Here is a 22,185-nt window from a genome sequence, read left to right on the forward strand (position 1 = left end):
CATTTTATAAATACATTAGTTTTATGCTTACTGTGCCAGGCCCAAATCTCTATAATATTCTGATCCCATTGCATCCCAAGGACCACCTTAAAGTTAGATCTATAATCTATTAGATTTATTTTTGTTTTATTTTATGCCAGACAAACCTTAATTGTGTAAATGAGTTTAGGGTGGTTTAAATCCCTCTAAGTGTGAGCAATAATAATAGTGACACTTCCCTTGTCAAAGAAGATTAATAAACAATAAAAAACAAATAAATGAAAATGTTTTGTGTACTTCTGTTTATTAGAGTTGACTGGCAACAGTGTACCATAATTGAGTTCTTGATTTGCTACATGAAGAATCTTTCAACAATCTGTGGCCCATCTAAAGACAGACACTTAAAAACACTGAGGAGAGACATAAAGAAATGCTTTCATTCGTCTTGTATTCAAAGACTTTGGCACCTTCGCACAACTCATCAAGAATGCCCAGAGTAAAAGACTCCAAAACATATTCAAGTCATTAAAAATCATTTTACTCTCTTCATCAGTCCATGTCATGCCCTAACTATTGTTTTAAGCACATATCTTATACCCAAGGAATGTTGCAGTCAGCAGTTGATGCCATTTAACACTTGTAGTCCCTTGAGATCTCTCTCAGTCATATTCGGCCCATAGGTTAGCATTAAATACGATGTGAAGCATATTAACTACCAATTACTGGAAACGAATGCTTTGTATTAGCACCTGTTACATGTGCAGTATTAATTGTATACTGAGAGGGCACTAACCAGTCATGTAGTGAAAACTATTAAAGTGACACAAACATGGATTCTAACTCCAAAGTTTTAAATATGTCTTAATGTCAAAGACATCCATTAATATAGCAAAGCTTCATACTAATTGAGAAAAATCACAAAAGTCAAGCAAAATGCACTGCTAAACAATTCTCATTACTGACTTTTTCATTATTAGTATATTTAAATAGATCGGATATTATGACTTCAGAGCAATATTAGTGTTCCGTATAATTCAGTTTTTTTTTGTTTGTTAAAAAACATTCAATGTTGCTAGTGTTTTTTTTTTTTAAATTCGTTTACATTTTGATGCTCTCCACCTCTCTCTATAGCCTATACTGATTGAAATACCAATTTGTTGATTCACAATAGCCAAGTACGGTTTAGAAATACGGAACGCTAATAGTTGCTTGACACGTGCCCAAAATCTTGCCATTACATCCACTCTTTACAAAAGATGCTTCAATTCAATACAACATGCATCCCCTATTCTTATTACTTTAAAGAACAAAAACAATAAATTATAAAAATGCTATCAATCTGTGTAAACAAACATAACAACATATATTTACAAACAGAATAAAGGCTAAATATATTGTACATTGAAATAAGCTGCCATGGGACTCCTTCAAAGTAACCAGCGTCAAGTCAGAGGAGTAACTAGTGTTTCACACGATCAGAAAAACAGATGAATATACAGGTCATTGCTACGTCTGGCACATCTCTAAGCATTAGAAAGGATTCAAAAACAATTGTTTGTGGGGTTGAAAGCAGCAAACAGCTTACTCGCTCTCTTTCTCTGACCTAGCAGATGCACGTTTTGAGAAAAAAAAAAAATCCCACGAAATGTTCCCACATCACGTCCGGGTCATATTTCACAAACATCATGAAAAGAAGAAATAATAGTTTTCTTCAAGACCATGAGACCCATTCAGTTATGCACAAATAACTGAATTTTTATTAAGTAATGTGAAAAAATAGATATGCAAAAATTATACAATTTATGCCATCATGATAGTGTTTGTTATGCTTAATTGTCATAAATGTTTTTTTTACGCTAATATAGTTTTCTTCTAGGTGAAATGTGACCTGGACATGATCTTGTGAGATTCCCTCCGAAATGTTGTAGCTGTAGTGGTTAGGTTATCTTTAGTTCAAACACTAGCAAAAACATTCATAAACAGGCCTGTGGGGACTTTTAAGGCTATTTACGGACTCACATTTGGCAAACTATGCATTTGACAAACTTACTGCAACTGTTCACAGGAAATGATGTCATCAGCTTTTCTTTTTTTTAATACTGGGAAACATTATTTTGGTCCCGCCCCATGGCCAAACATAACAGTATTAGTCTAAAATGATATCTAACAGTTCATTGATATATCCCAGGAGTGAACCACATGCTTCAAATGGCAAAAACTGATGGGCCTAATTCACCCTCATCCAAATCTTAATATAATTTGCGTTTGTAGCAATGACCTTCATTAAATCTTCATTTATAACATAAACTCAACTTAATAAGAGATAAATAGTTTCAGTTCAAACAGGCAGAATAGACTCAGTAAATAGCATTCAGACTAACCGAAGCCTTCAACGCGAGCAAAACTTCTTTCAATATCAGTAACACAATCTACAAAACAAGAGAAGCTGAGCTGTGGTGAAGGCTATGTTAGATCTGTCCCTGATGATGATGATGGTGATGATGAAGAATACATCAGGCTGTTTGGTTGTCTACCCTGTAACGTGTAAGAACTTCACAGTACGATGCTGTCAATATCGGCAAGATCGCTGGTCAGAAGCCATCAAACGTGAGAGCGGCAGTATGGAGAGAGAAAACTAAAACCAAACAGACCGCTCAAACTAATGACGAAGTGGAAGTGTGCAAGTAAAATGCAGAGAACTAAGTAATGTGCGATGAAGGGTTAAATAAATAGTTCACCCAAAAATGAAAATTCGATCATCATTTATTCACCCTGAATCTGTTCCAAAACCCGTATGATTGTATCCATCCCTGGTAAGACTGAAAGTAACAGGGAGTAAGGACTAAAGCAACGCATCAAAAATAAGCTAAAAGGACCTTTATGTCAAAATTGAAGTTCACATAACAGGTTTGGGGAAGAAATTTGTAACATTTCCCTCAGTGAGCTGCTAACTGGACTCCTACCGAATCATTGATAACGTCCAATTCAAAAACATTGGTTGATTGGTTGACCCTAGTAAATGCACTTAAGAGAGTTAAGGGCGGATGTCAACATTTTGACAGAAAAACTTACATTTTGGTTCCTAAGTTTAATGTAATATATTTAAATGGTGCTTTTCATAGTTTTTTGTTTGTTGTCAAAGGCTCCAGTCCTCATCCATTATTACTGCATTGAAAACCTGATACCCAGACAGAAAGTTATACGGATTAAGGAACAATGAGAGGGTGATGAAATAATGACAAAATTGTCACTTCATTTGAATGCGATCGGTGCAATTGTCCAAATATTTTGAATGTCAGCATAAAACAGTTTAAAGGCTTGTACAGGCTGGTGTGATGACTAGTGAATAACACTGTAGTGTAGAAGTGTAGTAGAAGTATGTAGGGAACAGAAGTATGAATAAAAGAGTATTGAACGGGTCAGACCTGCACAATCCAACCACAGATGGTTTAGTGTTCAGGTTTGACACAAATATCAATGTGTCCATAAAACCAGCATAATGGCAGGACAAGAGCTACCTCGATGAGTCAGGGAAGTATTGTTTGTTTCTCAGTGAATGGAAGAAGCTTTTCTGCGCTGGAGTAAGATGACTGTAAGATTATGGAAGGATCATGAGGAGAAATTGAGGGTTTTATGGTTGCTCTTCCTTTTTCTTTAGTGAAATGCGTTTCTTCCTGGCTGCAAGCATCTCGTAGAAAGGGTCCACGCTCACAGCAGATCTGAAACGATAAAGGACATAAAATCATTAAGGAGTGGAGTTTTTTTTCACGTGTTTGTATATATTTTGTGTTAAAACAGGAAGTTGCGATAGTAAACATCAAGAAGCTTATGTCTATAATTAAAACATTTGCATTATACCCATAAATCTGTTACATGCTATTGATAATAAGAAGCTGATGTTAATGGGGATTCATTAAAGGAGTCATATTATAGGGCTAAAAAGCACATTACTTTGTGTATTTGGTGTAATACAATGTGTTTGTGTGGTTTATGGTTAAAAAAAATCATTATTTTCCACATACCATACATTTTTTTAGCACCTCTAAGTCCCGCCCATCTGAAACAGGTCGTTTGGTACAAAGCTCATCGTTGTGAGAAAGCGCGGTGTCAACGGGTGTGAACTGATTGGCCAGCTATCCAGTGCGTTGTATTGTGCGGAAACAACAATACTACAGTGTGATTGAAAGTTACACCCTCTTTCTTTGCGTATATATGAGGGCGGTGTTATGAAAATGTTCAAACCAGTATGACGTCAAACTGCATGGGCGTGTTAAACCAGCCGTTTTAGGTGGACGTGGATGAGACTTCATGTTTAAAAAGAATATCTCTTTGGATTTGAAACTTTAATTTTTGCAACTTTACAGATCTTTAATGTCCACAGACATCATTAAACAGTCTAAAAACAAAAGAAAACATGCAATCTGACAATATGACTCCTTTAAAACATTTGATTGGACAGAAAGTAATCAATTTCAGCTGATTTTCCAGACAATGTCTACATTCTAAAAGAAACTTTGTCAACACTTTACTGGAGTTTTAACGTCTGTTTACACTGGACATAAACACAGCGTGTTAGGGATTTTCACTGGAAAATGAAAAATTTGTCATCATTTACTTATCATTTACTCTTGAACATGGATAAAGATATAAAAAAAAATGAATAACGAAAATAGTTCTGGGGCACCATTTACTTTATTTTGTTTCAACTATGGAAGTCAATGGTGTCCCACATGAGCTTAGTTACAAACATATCTTTATTTTTATTCAGCAGAACAAAGAAAGTTATACAAGTTTGAAACAACTCAAGTGACAGAATTTTCATTTTTCAGTGAACAATCCCTTTAACCAATCCCTTTAGTTTAATGGTGACTGCACACCAAAAGCAGATTCAATTATTTGCAGGAGTAAATTACATACAAAGTCGATGCAAAGACGTAAATAGATGTCGGACAATGCAAGGGCAATTGCCACACACAGGCAATACTGACCTAAGTCGACACTTTACAAATTTGAAAATGCTAAATTCCTATAGCGAAGAACTCATTGACAAGTCCTGCTGACTAGGGATAGGACGGTATGAACATTTCTTATCATGATTAGTGACCAGAGTTATCAAGGTTATCAATATTATCATGGTTTTGTTATAATGAGATGGAAATGTTCAAAAAGAACTGATACAACATACTGAAAAAATATAAAACAAGTTTTATTTTTGAAAATCAAAATTTAATATTTTATTTCCCTGAAATTATTTCTGTGGTAAAAAATTAAAATAAATCTTTCTAATAAGTTTACCGTGAATGAATACAATACATTATGACAGGATTTACCACGAGTTTTGTTGTAATGATAATTAAATTTTAAAGTCGCCATGAAACGGAAGTATCAATTGCCTAATTTTCCCCGTGGTGACGTGTATCCGAGAAAAACCGGCCTCTGAAATGAAGGGCAGGGCTGGATTTGAATTTGTCCATCGAGATCTGATTGGATCATTTGAAGTTTGGTCGTGTTGTTAACCCCTGACCCCGCCCACCTGCCATACATTATGACCGGAAGTAAAGAGAGATCGTTTTTAGGAGGGCACATATTCCCCTCACGGTCTGCCAAACATTGCTAGTTCCTTCAGAAAATGCAAATACAGTTTGATTATGCAAACACAGGCTGAGGAGAATTTACACTTGATGTGAACAGCACTCGTTACTTGCAAGTCACTTTATCTCTTCAAAACTTGGCTTCTGAGATCTCATCTACCTTCATAACTCACTTGCTGTTGTCCTGGATCACTTACTTGATGCTGTGGATCCATTCGTCTTTCTCTTCTGGGGTGGGGGCAGAGATTCGGTACACCATGTGATTTCCCTCCACCACTCTGCCATCAGCTTCAGTCTTACACGCTTTAATCAGCTGACCGCGGTTATTAGGGATATACAGCTCGAAACAGTTCTTTAGGGAAAACATCAATGTCTCCGTTAACATCATAATCTTACATCAGTCTATCAATGAAATCAACATTTAACACACTTACTGGCTTCCTGGGATCTTCAACCTCACGTATACTCAGATTTTCCAAAGGAATGATGCCTCTGGGCTCTTTATCCTACACACAGAAATAAACAGGGAGTACCATCAATGACAGGACAATTCTGTAATGTTAACACAACTGTAAGGGGTCACGTACAGTCAGTTCGGCCATGATCAGAAATGTTGACATGGCTCTTTACAATACTCAATTCTGACTGGTCAATGATAACACTGCATGGTGTAAAATGATCACAAATTTCCCATAAAGCTCTGCTAGTTTCAGGTTTTCATTTTCATTCATCTAACAGAGAGCAATTTTACACCCATGCACGGTCTTCATTTCATCTGATCTGCTGAGACTTATATATTGCGGTGGGAAATATTTCAGACGATATTAGACATTAGATATTTTGTAAAATTTGCTTCGCATAAATGCTTCTAAATGATTACATTTTAATGTAACGTTTTTAATTCAAATGAATATTGTCTTTTTATTGAATTACCCACATCATGTTTTTTCTGACCGATTTGACTGTACATTGTCTTGCTTGTGGTGTGGATGTGACTTACTGTTGTGTACTCAAAGTAATAAAGACAGTTATCTGTCAGAATGAACCACCGTCTCTTCCATGTTTTCACACGACCTCCTGAGAAAGAAGATTACGCTAGATTAGAGGTGTAAAACAGGACCTTAGTAGCTACAACAAATCAATACTTTCCTTTGTGTCAGTCCACTGGTAAACCGCATAGACAGATATACAAGATAGAAATACATCAACTACCAACTAAATAAACAAGACTGTTGAGTTTCTGAGGAAAATGAAAGTAGTGCTTACCTGAGTAAACCTTACAGCCACAATGCTAAAGTCATGCTAAGTGTTTGTTAGTGCACTATGTTACTTAATTCTTTCTAAAAAAAAAAAAACATCTTCTATGTTCTTCAACCCTTTGGTTATACTTGTAATATGTGACACTGGACCACAAAGTGCAATTATTTGAAATTGAGATTTATACAACATCAGCTTTCCTTTTATGCATGGTTTAATAAAATAGGACAATATTGCAATTATAAAACGAATTGAAAATCTGGAACTAAACATAAAAAAAAAAAACTGCATTTAAAGATCAAAGTCCAAATGCAGTCTGTATACATTAATGCATTTTACTAACAAAAACAAGGTTTGTTTTTTTCTCTCTACTGGCTAACCACAGTAATAACCTTGTTGACTGAATTGGATAAACTACAGTGATGGACACTGAAATTTTGACAATGGGTCGTGACTTTTTGACTCGTTTAGAAGCGTCTCTTGACTGCTTCAGAATGGAAGTCAAGGGCCATGCACAAACATGTCATTAAAACAACACTTAACGTTCATTTGTGGTGTGGTGTTTGTTGATGATTAAAAACAAATCTATCGGCGCAATGCATGATCTCAATCCGTGTTATTTGCTATAGTGGAACTATTTTTTCAGATACCTCACAACCGCGTATATACTTCCGCTCTATATTTGAGTCTGAAGCGTTAGCACACTCCCGACCACTTGATGGTGACAACCACTTTGCCATACATGGACGCTGAACGGAACTCGGTGTCTAGCGTATAGAAAGTCACAATCGAGCTCAACTTCAACCCTAAGACTGGTCACTGAGCCATCAAATATGGGAAAAATTTCTTCTGAGGGAAACCGAGCAAAAAAACTACAGCCACATGTAAACAGACCCTTTTCTGTTTCCCGGCTGGCGGTGGAGTGATATATCAGCGAGCAATGAGCCTTCCAAGAGAAGTCAATGGAATTTTACAAAATGCCAAATAAAACACGACAGAAACTGTATTTCGCTACACAACGTTTTTAATCATCAACAAACACCACGAACCACTCGGTGAGTAGTACAGTTTTGAAAATGAACGTTAAGTGCTGTTTTAATGCATGTTTGTGCATGGTCATTGACTTCCATTATGAAGCAGTCAAGAGACGCATCTAAACGAGTCAAAAAGTCAAGACACGACCCATTGTTTCAGTGTCCATCACTGTAGTTCATCCAAAACAAACCAGAAATGAGACTCAAAGTGTTAAATACCGGAATAATCCTTTACCGGACTTGTAACATTTGGCATCATCATTGTGTCATTTTTATTATGTAAATTGAGTGAGCAAAAGCAGAATCGGCTCCAAATATCAGCTCAAGAAAATCGGCAGCCTGTATCGGTCATCGGCTAAGGCTGATGAAACAAAAATCGGTATCGGCATCAGCACTGAAAAATCCATATCGGTCGGTCCCTAATTTTGACCCATCCAATATATATTTAGCTTTTTCTACAAATATACCTGTGCCTCTTCTGACTGGTTTTGTAGCCCAGGGTCACATATGTATAAAATTGTTGTTTGCTTGTTAAAGCATATTATAGTGATGCACCAAATGTCCGGCAACAGAAAGTATTTAGCCAAAAAAGTAACAAAAGCAAGCGAAATGTCAGCATTTTCTGTGATTTTCCAAAAAAATCTATTGAACTGAACAATAACATTGTTGATAACCACATAAAATAATCAGCATAAAGTGAAAGGCACGCATGGTTTATAAATGCAGCAAACACGTTGCACTGTGAAAGCATTTGAAAGTGTCTTGAGACTTTTGCTATTTTCGGCCAAATAGTTTCATTTGCTGAACATTCGGTGCATCACTAGTATACTCTATTTGACTGTACGATGCATGAAAGCATGTACACCAACTAAAAGCAAAAACAATCACTTCTGATTTGCTATGCAAACACAACTAATGACTGTTCAGTACTGATCTGACACTGTGCTAAGACGACCTAGTTAGGGAAGAGAGACTGTACGTACCTCCTGCAGGGTGAACATCACCAGCAGCAGAAAAATCACAGGTCAAGCAGAGCAGGAGCCAGAAGAGGAGATCAGGAAGAAGGAAATGAAGGGGGTGGGGGTCACGGGATAAAGAAAGAGAGAATAAGAAACAAGGACGGGGGAGAAATAGATTTAAAAGCGTTTAGTGCTTGGGAGATCACAGAGCTTGCCATGCAAAAAGAAGGTAAACCTTTCAAACACATTAGACGTTTGTTGGATTTTAAGGAAAAACAGTGCAAAGCAATCAGCAATGAAATAACAGGAAACCATGCAACGGCAATAAGAGACCCTGCCAAACGCGTTACATTGATTCATAGAGAAGACAGAAAACTGGTTATACAGAAACCCTCCTGGTCTGCACGAGAGACTCACCCAGTTTGAGGAGCCAGCCCTCTCGATCAGGGTTAAAGAAAGTGTGTGTCAGATCATTCCCATCATCCTCTGGGATCTTAAACGGCTCATTCTTGATGCTGTCATACAGGTTCTAAAGAAAACATTTATTAGCAGATTGGCATCATCACTGAAGCCTTTTAAAAATACAATAAGTATTACATTACGATTCGCTCATCGCACAAACACATCGTCTCTTACTCTGAGAAGATCTTCTGGTAAGTCTCCACCATCATTGATGCCTCTGTTCATGCTGATGAAGCGCTCCACCGTTGGCTTGTCCCGAACATTGGGGTTATGCAGACTGGTGTTCAACATGATGATGGCAAACGACAGCACGTAACAGGTGTCTGTGGGAAGAGCGTGTTTGAGAGGACTGTGAGAGCTGATCTATCCGTACAAGTATGATAATCCCTTTAAAACACTCCTGATATGAGTTTGGATCAGTCGATAGTGTTTCACCTGTGCTCTGGAAGACTCCAGGATTACAATGACAGTATCTCTGAGCGAAGGCCTCCATCATCCTGTCGATCTTCTGAGCTTCACCTGGCAACCGGAAGCTCCACAGAAACTGCCTGCAGTAAACAAAGACATACACACGCACATCAGCACTTCAAATACATTAACACTGCAATAATGCATCATTAATGTGTATAGATAGTAATAAAAAATATGCAAAGAAAACAAGACTATTATAAGGTACCAAAGATAAAAATGACATGGTTTACCTAAGGGCTTGAACCAAGTTGAGATCTGTGAATTCGTGAAGATCCACAAACGCCTGTAATACTTTAATATTGAAGTCATCTCTGATAGAGAAAAACACATAAGGGAAAGGGTTATTTTAAGTTTCTGTTTTAATATATTTGTTCTTACTTTCCAATAACATGAAGCGCTGTTTGAACTCAACTTATTCCTCAGGCAACCTACTGATTAGTTGAAATTGAGTTGAAAATACGTAGTTTTGCACACCGCTAATATACAAGCTGTCACACAAAAATATAAAATCCTTTCTTTTACTTCTCACATAAATCAGACACCATCATGTCCTCTCTTCAGAAAAATGAGTCACACACTGCAAGAATCACTGAATCACTGAACATTAATTTAATTCAGCAAAAGTGCACATCACCTTTCACCCAAATAGTCTCCTATTGCAGTTTTATTAAGACCTTCTCCTTTATACAGAAACTGGGCAATGTCCTCTGGAGTGTGTCTGAGAAGCTCATTCTCCACCAGAAACACAATTCCCTGAGAGAGAGAGAGAGAAAGAGAGAGAGAAAGAATACGAGTGAGAGAGAAAAAGAGAACAAGTAAGAAAGAGAAAATACATGATTTGGACAGGATGTATACTTGCACATTATATATAGTTGAAGTCTAAATGAACTTATGCAATGAGTTGTCTGCCACGTTTTTACAAAAGTTTTAAATGTTAATATAAATAGTTATTTAAAATACTTTTCCCAACATAAATAAAATAAATTAAATTAAATCTTATATTTTTAAAAATAATGAAAGTAGCAAAAATGTACCTTTTTCGGATCCATGTTGAATTTTTTCCTCCCCATAGCCACATGTCGACTCTTCTGTAAAGTTTTACTATAAAAAAACATGGAAAGATAATTACAATGTGTGTTATGATGAAATGATGAAAGATGTCTCACTTAGGCTACATCCACACAGTCAGTGTTTGTGATTCACAATGGTATTTACTAACAGGTAAACTCTTCTGAATCGTCCTATTCATACAACGGCTTACAGAAGCAGCTTAAATGTTGTCTGTATGAATGATGTAGGTCCCACACACACAGACCACAAAACTAATAAAAGAACCTCAAACCAAATAAAAGACAACTGTATTTAAAACCTGCAGATAACACAAAGCTCTCTTTGCGAGTTGCCAAAGCCTTGTGATGAAAAACACAAGAAACAAGCATATGTGCAGTTTTCAGTACATAATATCACAACTGGCTATCAAGTATCCAATGCAATTCTGTTTACACAGCACATGTAAACTTAGATGAAAATAAAAGCATCACTATTGTTCATTTTTACCAAGCTGTGTGAATGAAGCTGTATTTACCACCTCGTGTACAACTACTGAACATTCATGTAAATGCCTCTAATGTTTACACAAGTATTGTGTGTGTGTGTGTGTGTGTGTGTGTGTGTGTGTGTGTGTGTGTGTGTGTGTGTGTGTGTGTGTGTGTGTGTGTGTGTGTGTATTTGCCTTTCTGGCTCAGTGGAGACCACCTGGAGAAAAAGGCAAATACAAATACAAGAGGAATTCAATTAAACACACAGGCCAATATGCGTGTCAGGATAGACAAACCTGTTCCCAGCAATATTATAAACATGTAGTAAAGTGATGTCAAAGGTACAGCAATTTTGGTAGCAAATTAATACTACAATTAACCCCTAAATGCATACATGCTTCACCAATCATTTTACCACAAATTTGTGGCTTTAGCAATCAGGAATATTTATCTAATACTGATCTCTATACATCCTAAACTTAGTATAAATCTGTCCTAACACTTCAAGTTAACAAAAAAATAAAAACACAATGGAAAAATTATGCATATGTTATGTTTTGAAGATACTTTATTTGTCATTAAACAAATGCCAAAAACTATACAACATTAAGATTCTACACCAATGACGTTCCGGGTCTCTTAATAACTCTATATAGTATTAAAGGGTTAACAAACACAACACAGGCCTTTCTAATGTATCGACAGTACCAAGTACCGAATCAATCTGGTATACCCACACCTGCTATCTAAGCACCAGATGGCTGATTTCTCGGTGCTCTTCACATAGCATCACAGTAATGTGCATGTGCCAAAATCAACATGAGGTACAAAAACTTCATAAAAAACTGCTTGTCTTTTAGTCCTACTTTATAATTTTGTAATCTGGTTCTTTCTTTTAATTTTAGTACTGAAATATCACTTGTCTTGAACAGTTTTAAATCTATATACTCAACTATGAGGTTACTTGGCTGTTTTTTCTTGGGTATCAAAAAATGTATAGGATTTTACAGTTCTTTACATCGAGCATCCAAATGTTATGATTAGTTAGCGGCATTAGTTTGTAAACAGACTAACCTGCCCTCTGTGCTGGTTTCCAGACCCTCCACCTCTATTATGGCTTCTCTCAGCTCATCTTTCAGTCTCTGGATCTCCAGAAGCAGAGCTCCCTTCCTGCGCCGGATCTCCTCCAGTTCGGAGCGTTCCTCTGGGCTCAGGTCCGCTGGGACTGCAGGGAAAGGGGGGCTGAATTAGCACACAGGGTCCAGTACAGCTTCATTTCTACATACTTCACAACCCCTTTAATAGTCCCTGATTTCCCTACACGCTTCTGACATTCTTTTACTGCCGACTTGCATCTATTCTTATTTACTGTATGGTGTGAGACATAAACACAATGAACATACACAGATATGATGTTTACATAATTCCTCACTGGGTTGAGTAAAGTCTACATCGAGTTTATCTGATGGAGTCTCTCTTACAACACCAGCTGGTGTTTGTGTGTTTTGAGGGAGCAAGCCACGACAGAACAGAGCCAAACCCACAGCACATCAGAAAGCAATGCCTGCAGGTACCAACAAACACTTCGGAAATCCGTCATATCTCACAGCTCAAGATTTCAAGATCGAAAGCAGATTAATACAGTTGGCATCTATTATCTGAACAACAACATCAGTCATACAGGTAGTAAAATGCTTACCAACTGTTTAATCAGCCTGCACATCTTTGCCATGTGTCTACATTAAGTTTATATTTTAGTCAAAGTGAAGTGCGAGATAGTAAAAAAGCTTTCATCTGCATAAATAAACCCTTGTAAAGAATAAGTTAACAAATCCAATAATATCAATCAAATTAGGTAAATGAACAGGTAAACACCACATAATTTCCTATAAGATAAGATTTATTAAACACAAACTGTTGACGTTATTCAGCGTACGATTAAAGAAAATAAATGCAACAGAGATGTAGAGGCCAAACATGAATGAATCCACTGCAATGACTGGTGATTGACAGCTGCATTACGCCCCGAAGCCGCAAAAATGACAAATATGACAACGTTGCGATAAAATTACGCTTCAAAGCTTTAAAATATCATTAAATCGTCCTGCACGATGCCTTTCAGATGCTCATATTTATATGGAAACCGACAGTGCGTGATGCAGCACTAAAAAAAAACACAAAACTCGCTTTACTTACTGTAGTCCAGATCATCCATTTTGGGGGCTTTGCTTTTAGGCATATATGTGTCAGAATCAAATGTCATTCAATAACCGAGAGATGTGGATATATATTAAAATATACCCCACGAATGAAAAGGAAATAAATAAATAACTAGGCGGAGGACCGAAAGAGGACTCAGACAAAGGAGGAGTTGAGACCGGAAGTTACGCCTGTCAGTCCGTCGTTAAAAAACATCCCGGAGTGGCGGCCATCTTGGTAAGGTCTACAGACGCGAATGTGTCAGATGCAATTTACCCCCATTGTCGATAGGGAGTGTCAAGAGTATAATCACACAGGATAACAAATGTGATAAAAATGGAATAAAAAAGTATATGATTTAGCAAGACCGCGTTTGCGCAGGATTTGGGAAATTACATTCAGTTTCAGAGGAAATTATTACATTATATGAAGATATTTTTGGGCATACGCGAGAATCAGTAAATTAAATCACACAAATAAAAAGCGGTCTATATTAGAAATTAATTTCACAAAAGCGCGTGCGAATCGACGATACCGCGTGCTTTTTTGCAGGAACAGTGCCGTTTCCACAACAGAGGGCTCGACGGCAGGACCAAGTGAGTTAATTAATTAAGTTTTTAATCACTAATTAAGTTGCATTGGCTGTTGTTCATCTAAGTAACGTTACTATATTTACCACGGTAAAAATACATAAAACCGCAATTTCCCACTACTTTCATTGGCCGTTTTAATTAAGGCCTAAACTGTTCATGTTAATGGTCTGGTAACTATGTTTAGAAAGTGGTTTTTAGACTTTGACAAAACGTCTTACTTAAGATTTGAATGTCATCGATGGGTTTTACATGTGGATGGGAGGTGGGTTGGTGTAAATTTGGTTACATTCTGATAAGGCATATTTATTTTAGGACATGCCGAATGTGTTGTTTTCTTGTCCAGCTTGAGCAATTTATAAAAGTAAAATGTCAGTAACTCCAAACAGACAGGAATTCATTCAACCAAAAAATTATAAAGTCAAATACAAAGAACTGAATGGAAAACAGCAGAATTTGCAAAGCTAAACATTAAACATCATAAACATTCATTGTTAACAATATTTTGTTAATAAAATATTAACACACATTTTTCAAAGCAACAATTCAATATAAAAGCATTTCATTTCAAGTATAGCATAAAAACTATAAGAACATTGTCATAATTTACAGCAGTTACACTGTAACTGTAGGGGTCTTTAATGCCAACGGTAACAGTTTACTGTAACTTTAATGTACCAATAAACAAGCAATATGGCAAAATCATTTTCTTGTCTTTTATAACAATACAGTAACTGTGATTGGAGCTGTATGAAAAAATAAATAACAGCGTGTTTAAAGGGATAGTTCGGCCAAAAACGATATTAAACCCATGATTTACTCACCCCCAAGCTGTCCGAGTTGCATATGTCCATCGTTTTTCAGACAAACACATTTTCGGATATTTTAGAAAATATTTTAGATCTTTCTGTTCATTAAATGTAATGTCACGGGGTCCAGCAATAGTCCACGACCTTCAAGTCCAAAAAAGTGCGTCCATCCTTCACAAATTAAATCCAAACGGCTCCAGGATGATAAACAAAGGTCTTCTGTGGGTAATCCGTGCGGTGTTGTTGTAGAAATATCCATATTTAAAATGTTATTAACGTTATAAACTACCTTCCGGTAGCGCCGCCATCTTAGACTCAGGAGAGAGTATTAGCGTAGTGTACGCACTTTTCTTAGTGACGTATGACAAATTCGGAGGGCGGGGGCACAGAGCAGCAGCAGAGAAACTCTGTACGCTGCGTAAGCTCTCATCCTGAATGCGGATCACTCCAAGATGGCGGCGCTACCGGAAGGTAGTTTATAACGTTAATAACATTTTAAATATGGATATTTCTACAACAACACCGCACGGATTACCCACAGAAGACCTTTGTTTATCATCCTGGAGCCGTTTGGATTTAATTTGTGAAGGATGGACGCACTTTTTTGGACTTGAAGGTCGTGGACTATTGCTGGACCCCGTGACATTACATTTAATGAACAGAAAGATCTAAAATATTTTCTAAAATATCCGAAAATGTGTTTGTCTGAAAAACGATGGACATATGCAACTCGGACAGCTTGGGGGTGAGTAAATCATGGGTTTAATATCGTTTTTGGCCGAACTATCCCTTTAAAGCTAAAGTGTGTAATTTCAACAGCAACACTAGCAGCACCAATTTTGAGAAATGCTGCTGAGAATTAAAATCTTTCAGTTAATGTTGTGAGTGTTTGTCAGTGGGCAGATATGACTTTTGGGGTAATAGAAAATTTTTGATTCCTCTAATAGCAAAGAAATTACCCACTTCACCTTTAATGTAAATTAGGGATGGGCAACTTCGGTCCTGGAGGGTTTAGCTGCAACTTGCCTAAAAGTTTCTAGTATGCCTAGTAAGACCTTTATTGGCTGCTTCAGGTGTTTAAAGGCAAATCTGTGTGACGTAGAGCTGTTTGAGCTCATGGGCTCTCCTGATTTTGCAAAGTGGTTGATGTCCTCAGGGCAACATTATGTTGACCCTGAGACAACATTTCAATCAACCAATCAGATTTCAGAAATAGGTTTAGAAAAATGTTGTCCTTGGGTCAACACAATATGTTTCCCTAAGGATATCAACCACTTGACAAAATCAGTTCGAGCTTGAGTCGTGACTCACTCGGATCTTTCACCTGGATCTTTAAATTAACTCATGAGTCGCGAGTCTTTAGTATCATTAACCTGGATCAGTTGAGTCCTACTACAATTCAATGTAAAACCATAAACAGCCCCACCACACACACAAACCTCTTGCAACATTATTGATGAGACTTCGCTCGCTCTACAGATCCACTCGGTACCGGCTGATCTGCGCAAACGGTCTCTGGAGTCAGAGCCGGAAACACTGCAGATTTGCAGATCAGCCGGAAACATTGTAGAAATCAGCCGGTTAGTGGATCTGTAGAGCAGTGAAGTCTCTTGAGTCCCATGGTCTGCGAGTCTGCAATGTTTCCTGCTCTGAGAATCTCGAGTCGTGCGGATCAGCCGGTTACAAGTAGGTCTGTACTGAGTTTCCTTGGCAATTTAGCAATACTGACTCAAGTGACTCACACAACCCGGATCACTTTAGTTTTTGATTCACAATAACCTGAATCCTTAAAAGGAATCGAGTTTGCCAGGCCTAGTGTGACGTCCCTTCCTGTTTGCGTTCGAAGTGTTGTCAAACAAAACGGAGCGTAGCTAACTCCTCCCCTCCCCCTCTCTTCCATGCTTTCTGAACGAGTCATGAATGCCCCACTCCCAAATCCTTGTCATTAATTGTCTGGAACACTTTGTTATGTTTTGTGGTGGTAGGTTTGACCACTCTGTTTTTGTTGCAGTTTGTGAAGCCTGGGCTGTCTGCAGAGACCGCGTTTTTTTACAGTGTGTTCAGAGGACAGGCAGCTAGCAGATAGTGAGGAGATGTTTACTGTATGAAACTTAAAATGTTTTATGGCCTAAAACGCGTGAATTCACTTAGAGCACCTTTCATTATGGTTGGAGCTAAACTCTGCAGGACACCGGCCCTCCACGACCGAAGTTGCCCATCCTGATGTAAATGATAATAAATCGGTGTAACAGTCTAATGTGTTTTTTTTTATTCTAACATGTTTCTTGTGTATTACTGTTTTACCCTGAATTCATCAAAATAATTATTTCCTTTATTTAGGGCATTTGGTGTTACATGGATCTCCCGACTTAAAAAGCCTGTAAACACTGACCAAAGGGAACATTGACAAAGCTCCTAACATAGAGCCAAGCTGCACTACAGCTCCACACCACACAAGGGCGCTGTGGCCCTCATCTCGCAGGATCACTCCAATAATGACCTTCACGTAGGACAAGGTGAGAACAAATGTCACCCAGGTTATGATCTAAAGATGGGGAGAAAAATAGAAAACAAATTATTAATTTGACTTAATATGGCATTAAGTTAATGTTACTTTTACATATCACATGTTGTGTTGTGCTATGCCTACATTGAATTTTCCACATTTTCTGAACATGTGGAAAAACTGTATTGTGTATTGCCACTAAATATGACAACATTTGGGGAAAACTTACAATGAGTGCTGCTCCCAGGTCATGGTGGATCAGTAGAGGGCAAGGGCTAAGTGCTGCCACAGCCATAATGTATGCCCCAAATCCTGTGCCAGTAACTGTTAAAACCCCCATGAGCACCAGAGACCTTGAACATTAGAAGAGAGATCAAGATCAGTCAAACTATATTTGGAACCGTTGCATTTATTTGTCTAATACAATTTACTCTCACCTGATTGGTACAAACATGGCAATGAAGCAGGCAACTGGATTGGCTACTGCGGACAAGGTGGCCGCAAGGTGATAGGCCTTATTTCCATAGGGCAAACAAGAGTAAGACTGAACTGAGGGTAAAACAGCATTGGTCAGCGCATTGACCCAAGCCAAAATCACAAAAATGAAGACCAGCTCTATTCTGCTGTATGTCCTTTTTCCAAATTTGCTGTGCTGCTTTTTTACGTGGCTTTCAGAGGAATCCAGCATAGGCCTCTGTTCTGGAGTTTCGTCCTTCAAGGATTGGCTCATATCAATCTTCTCTACCTTCTGAGAATCACTGATGTAATCTTTGCCCTTGTGTTCCCGTTGTACAGCTGGATGGTGGTTGAGTAGAAGAAAAGCACCCAGGCACACCATCATCATAGCACTGAGGAACAGGAAAAAAACCTGTGCAGAAAAGTTGGCGGGCTGATATTGTGCCTGTAATTCTCCATCAGAACCCCAGGATGAGTTCCCAAAACTAAAATTGGCATTAGCACTAGCATTCTTACAGTGGACCACCCCCACACCTTGGGAAAGAGCCCCTAGCGCTGGGACAAGACCGCTGAGACCCTCTCCGATAAAGTAGGTGGTAAGGTATTTAGGTTGTAAACGCATCATGAATGGCAAAAAGGTGACTGAGGAGGTGCAGTCCACAATGGACAAAAGGAAGCTGAGACACAGTAAGGCAGCACTGTGCTTACCATTGCCAAAAGTAAGTGTGTGCTTCCAGAGGAAAGCCATTAGGAAGGTGGCCACCACACCGACCGCCACAATGGTGTAGATAATGGGCCGCTCGTCTAGCACACCAGGCCTGAAGCGATGCATGAGTGTGATGAAGAGAGGGCCAATGTTGGCCATCTGGATAATTATAGTAAGGTAAGAGGGCAAGTACCAGCCCTCAGGAATCTCATGCACTATCAAAGGAAGCTCTACCCACATCCCATTAATGGCCACCCAGGAGCCAATGCCAAATAGGCAGGACAACACGTGTGTGAGCCACGACATGATGAAGAGAATGATGTTGACTGTTGTCAAAAAGCCAGCCTGTTTCAAATGTTATCTGAAAGATAAAAACAGTCATCAGCTTGTTAGTTTTACACCTAGTCCTAAATCTTTGAGGAGTATTGTCTATAATGAATCAAGAAAATACTTCCAATGAAGCGATTTAAATCACATAAATGTTGTACTGTGCACAATGAAAATAAAGGTGAACAGGCTTAAGCTTTGAACCTCTAAGTCTGTCTCAGTTAGCATATACCTGCAGCAAACAATATTTGTTTCTAGCAAAAAAGAAATTCAGTTTTGTGCAGTTTTTGAAGAAAATGTGAGTTGTTTTTGCTAGAGCCCGACCGATTTATCGTTTTGCTGATTTTATCGGCCGATATGAGCATGTCGCAGATATATCTGTATCGGCGTATAAGCCGCAGATATGCAGCCGATATGAACGTTCCTTACAGAAAACATTAAATGCTTTTGAAAGATGTAGGTACTTGTTTGTCCAGCAGAGCGTGCCCTATTGGTTGCTAATGGCGACCCAGGTCACTTCACTGTAGTGACACTAGCCAATCCCCCACCCCCTTCACTTCAGTCAGTCTCTCAGTTCAGGTGGCAGCAGTCATGTGGTGTCACGTGGTGTCAAGACGCGCTTTGGTCGATTGGATTATAAATGGATGAGAGAGACACATTCCTGTTTACATTTTGTGTTTTTAATCCGTCTCTTTTGTCCACTTGCGAGTTGTTTAAAACGCAAGCGGAAGAAATGACGCGAGGCGAAGAAATGACGCGCTTTCACTGACGCGCAGTCTGTGGGAGTACAGCTGCTTGTGCTGTTACTGAACATGCTCATTTCAAAGCAATTGATTAAATAAGCTCGCGCAACTTTACACCCTCGCTAAATAAGAGGCGCAGACCAGACGCTTTAGTTTTATAAAAGTTTAAAGTCCCGGCAGAACACTGTGGGTTTGTGTTATAAAAACGTTGTGCAGTACATTAAACATAAGCCTACATCAGTATGTTGTCAGTAAGTCAAGAATTGACGTCTTAACGGTAAGTTTCTAATTAATTTGTGAAGTACATAACTTACTGTAAAGCTAATAAACAATGACTTTATAAGTTTTCATTTTTTTAAATAAGCCCAATATAACATTATTCTCGTCAAAACTGACAATGATTTAAGTTATATTTATTTTGTTTTGTTTGTGTTTTAAAGTTATTTATAATAAGTCAAGTTGACTGTTTTGTGCACTTATATTAGAATCATTTTGGATAATAAAGTTTATTGTTAACTTGTAAAACACACCTGCCTATATTACATATCTTTGTCAAGTTATTTTAAGTGTTTGATCACCACATTTGTGAGTGATCATTGCAAAAAAAGTATTTATACATAGTATATTCTGTTAATGTATATAGTGTATTCTATATACAGTACTGTAGTATAATATACTGTAGTATATGTGTACTGTACTATAATATGCACATAAAGAATATCAGCCGATATATCGTTATCGGTCTTTTTTTACTCCCTAATATCTGTATCGGCATCGCCCCCAAAAAATGCATATCGGTCGGGCTCTAGTTTTTGCTAGTGCAGGTCTTCATTATTGTGCGTGGTTGCCACAAGTAGTCTACAGTCATTTCCACCACATTGTTGAAGTATGTGATGCGGTTGTAAAGTGGTAGCTTATTGACTAAGGTCAAATGAGGTGCCACAAGAAATTATGGTTTCTAAAAATTGGTACTTTAGTGCAGGGGTCTTTTTAAGATGTTACACGTCACTGCGCTGCCATGTTTGCAACTTCTAGCAAGACCTGTCAGAACCCTTTTACACCTGGTTACTTCATGCGTTTTTTCTGATCGAATAGCTATCCGATCATAAAAAATGCCAAGGGGCAGGGCCAGATTTACTAACAGTTTGGGCCAGCGCAAATCATGATTTGGGCATTAAATAACGACTTTTGGGATTTACTAAAGACGCGCAGTGGATAATTAGTGCTGAAAAGTTATTTTTGGGACTGACCTTTCTGATTCATTTAACTGATTCCCACAACAGGATTTACTAATGTTTGCCCATGTGATATTACTGGTATTACTGCGCCATTATTTAACGCAGAAAAAATTAAGTCTTAAATCATTTTGCGCTTGAAATGGCTGCAATTGTTGCTAGAAGAAGAGGCATCACAGAGATCAGATAATGCTAGATACAATGCAGAGGATTTTTTTAACATGTAACAGTTTGAGGAACATATTATTCAAAAATATTGTTTGCCAAGCCATGTTATTTATTATTTGCTGAAGTAAATAAAAGAGGAGTCACTTGGAAGTTACACAATACCAGACGTTTCAAAACTTCTTGTAAACCTAAATTTTTTACCCTCCAGTTCTTTTCAGTGTACTATGGCTTTGTTAGTTGGGATTACACCCACCTTGAACTAATTTGCGCTGATCTTATTTATGTTTTTTATCACTTTTTCCTCAAAGATGTCACTATACTTCACCCATTCAACCTTACCAAGCAGCAAAACAGGTTAACGTATTTTTAGCACACATAATACTACAACAATTCCCATAAACACATAAATATATCCACTCTCTAAATGACTTCCTCATTCTATTATTCTATGCATTTCCTGCTCATTGGATGATTAAATCACCATTTACCACAATCTTCCAGTGGTGAATGACAAATTCAATGTCCTTGAATCTTCCTTTGTCTTAAACAACTCCACTTTAAGCATACTCATGTTAACACACATACACATCCCACCTTATGTCGGAGCAGCCACCTGACCTCTGCTGATCCTCCACAATATTAGTTCATTCTGAATGTGACTGTGGATTCATCAGCCTTTAACAAGTGAGACTGAGCTCCCTCTTTATATTCCAGCTCTTTACCGTTCTTCCTGTGATATTCATCTGATGGAAATAAGATCACGCAGGCGCAAACTTTCATTGTGTAAAACCCAGATCCTTTATCCCAGTGGGCTATCATTCAAAGCCATGTGCTCAACTGTCTACCGGAGAGTGAACTAGGCATGACGCAACTAAACCCTCCCCCTCCTTCTCCTCCTTGTCCTACCAACCTTGACGTGAACCAAAACAGGAAGTGTAGCTATTACGTGATAGCTCCTCCCTCTGATATTCAAATAATCTTGTCTCTGCTTTCATGCAGGTATTTAAACACATTACACATTAATTGTTTCAGTCACGTGATCCGTGTGGCGCCCTGGTGGGCAAAAAGGTGGGACAAAATGACCGATTACATTGGTATCTCTATAGGAGAGCTGCACAAGCTGGTCATTTCTCCTAATATTTCCATCTATGAGTA

At 38.0% G+C, this 22,185-nt stretch overlaps 2 protein-coding genes and 1 long non-coding RNA gene across 3 annotated transcripts; 1 reads left to right on the forward strand and 2 right to left on the reverse strand.

The window, feature by feature from the left end:
- Positions 1-272: 272 nt before the first annotated feature.
- On the reverse strand, positions 273-14,851 carry cyth2 (cytohesin 2). The gene is made up of 12 exons (XM_065243041.2): positions 13,488-14,851; positions 12,366-12,516; positions 10,788-10,854; positions 10,388-10,506; positions 9,984-10,064; positions 9,718-9,830; positions 9,457-9,605; positions 9,238-9,349; positions 6,571-6,647; positions 6,005-6,076; positions 5,768-5,922; positions 273-3,698 (listed from the first exon to the last, which is right to left on the reverse strand). Exons 1-12 carry the CDS (start codon positions 13,552-13,554, stop codon positions 3,611-3,613), a joined length of 1,251 nt encoding a protein of 416 aa, XP_065099113.1. The 5' UTR covers positions 13,555-14,851; the 3' UTR covers positions 273-3,610.
- LOC135720935 (uncharacterized) lies at positions 12,563-18,321 on the forward strand. The gene is made up of 3 exons (XR_010521370.1): positions 12,563-12,974; positions 17,230-17,405; positions 18,191-18,321. It is a non-coding gene; the product is annotated as an uncharacterized lncRNA (long non-coding RNA).
- On the reverse strand, positions 15,686-21,886 carry slc52a3-2b (solute carrier family 52 member 3-2b). The gene is made up of 4 exons (XM_065243040.2): positions 21,625-21,886; positions 17,833-18,918; positions 17,625-17,748; positions 15,686-17,434 (listed from the first exon to the last, which is right to left on the reverse strand). The coding sequence occupies exons 2-4, from the start codon at positions 18,861-18,863 to the stop codon at positions 17,222-17,224; spliced, it is 1,368 nt and encodes a 455-aa protein (XP_065099112.1). The 5' UTR covers positions 18,864-18,918; positions 21,625-21,886; the 3' UTR covers positions 15,686-17,221.
- Positions 21,887-22,185: the final 299 nt, after the last annotated feature.

This window comes from Paramisgurnus dabryanus, chromosome 13 (assembly GCF_030506205.2).
Source record: "Paramisgurnus dabryanus chromosome 13, PD_genome_1.1, whole genome shotgun sequence".
In the NCBI taxonomy this organism is placed as follows: domain Eukaryota; kingdom Metazoa; phylum Chordata; class Actinopteri; order Cypriniformes; family Cobitidae; genus Paramisgurnus; species Paramisgurnus dabryanus.

Bases quoted from the DNA above. Each gene is read 5' to 3' on its own strand.
- cyth2 (XM_065243041.2), bottom strand. From the start codon at position 13,554: ATGACATTTGATTCTGACACATATATGCCTAAAAGCAAAGCCCCCAAA. The intron at 12,517-13,487 runs GTAAGTAAAGCG...CTTTCCCTGCAG, and splicing joins AATGGATGATCTGGACTACA to TCCCAGCGGACCTGAGCCCA. The intron at 6,077-6,570 runs GTAAGTCACATC...TTCTGTGTGTAG, and splicing joins ATTACTTTGAGTACACAACA to GATAAAGAGCCCAGAGGCAT.
- slc52a3-2b (XM_065243040.2), bottom strand. From the start codon at position 18,863: ATGTCGTGGCTCACACACGTGTTGTCCTGCCTATTTGGCATTGGCTCC. The intron at 17,749-17,832 runs GTGAGAGTAAAT...CTAATGTTCAAG, and splicing joins GCCATGTTTGTACCAATCAG to GTCTCTGGTGCTCATGGGGG. The intron at 17,435-17,624 runs GTAAGTTTTCCC...CCCCATCTTTAG, and splicing joins ACCTGGGAGCAGCACTCATT to ATCATAACCTGGGTGACATT.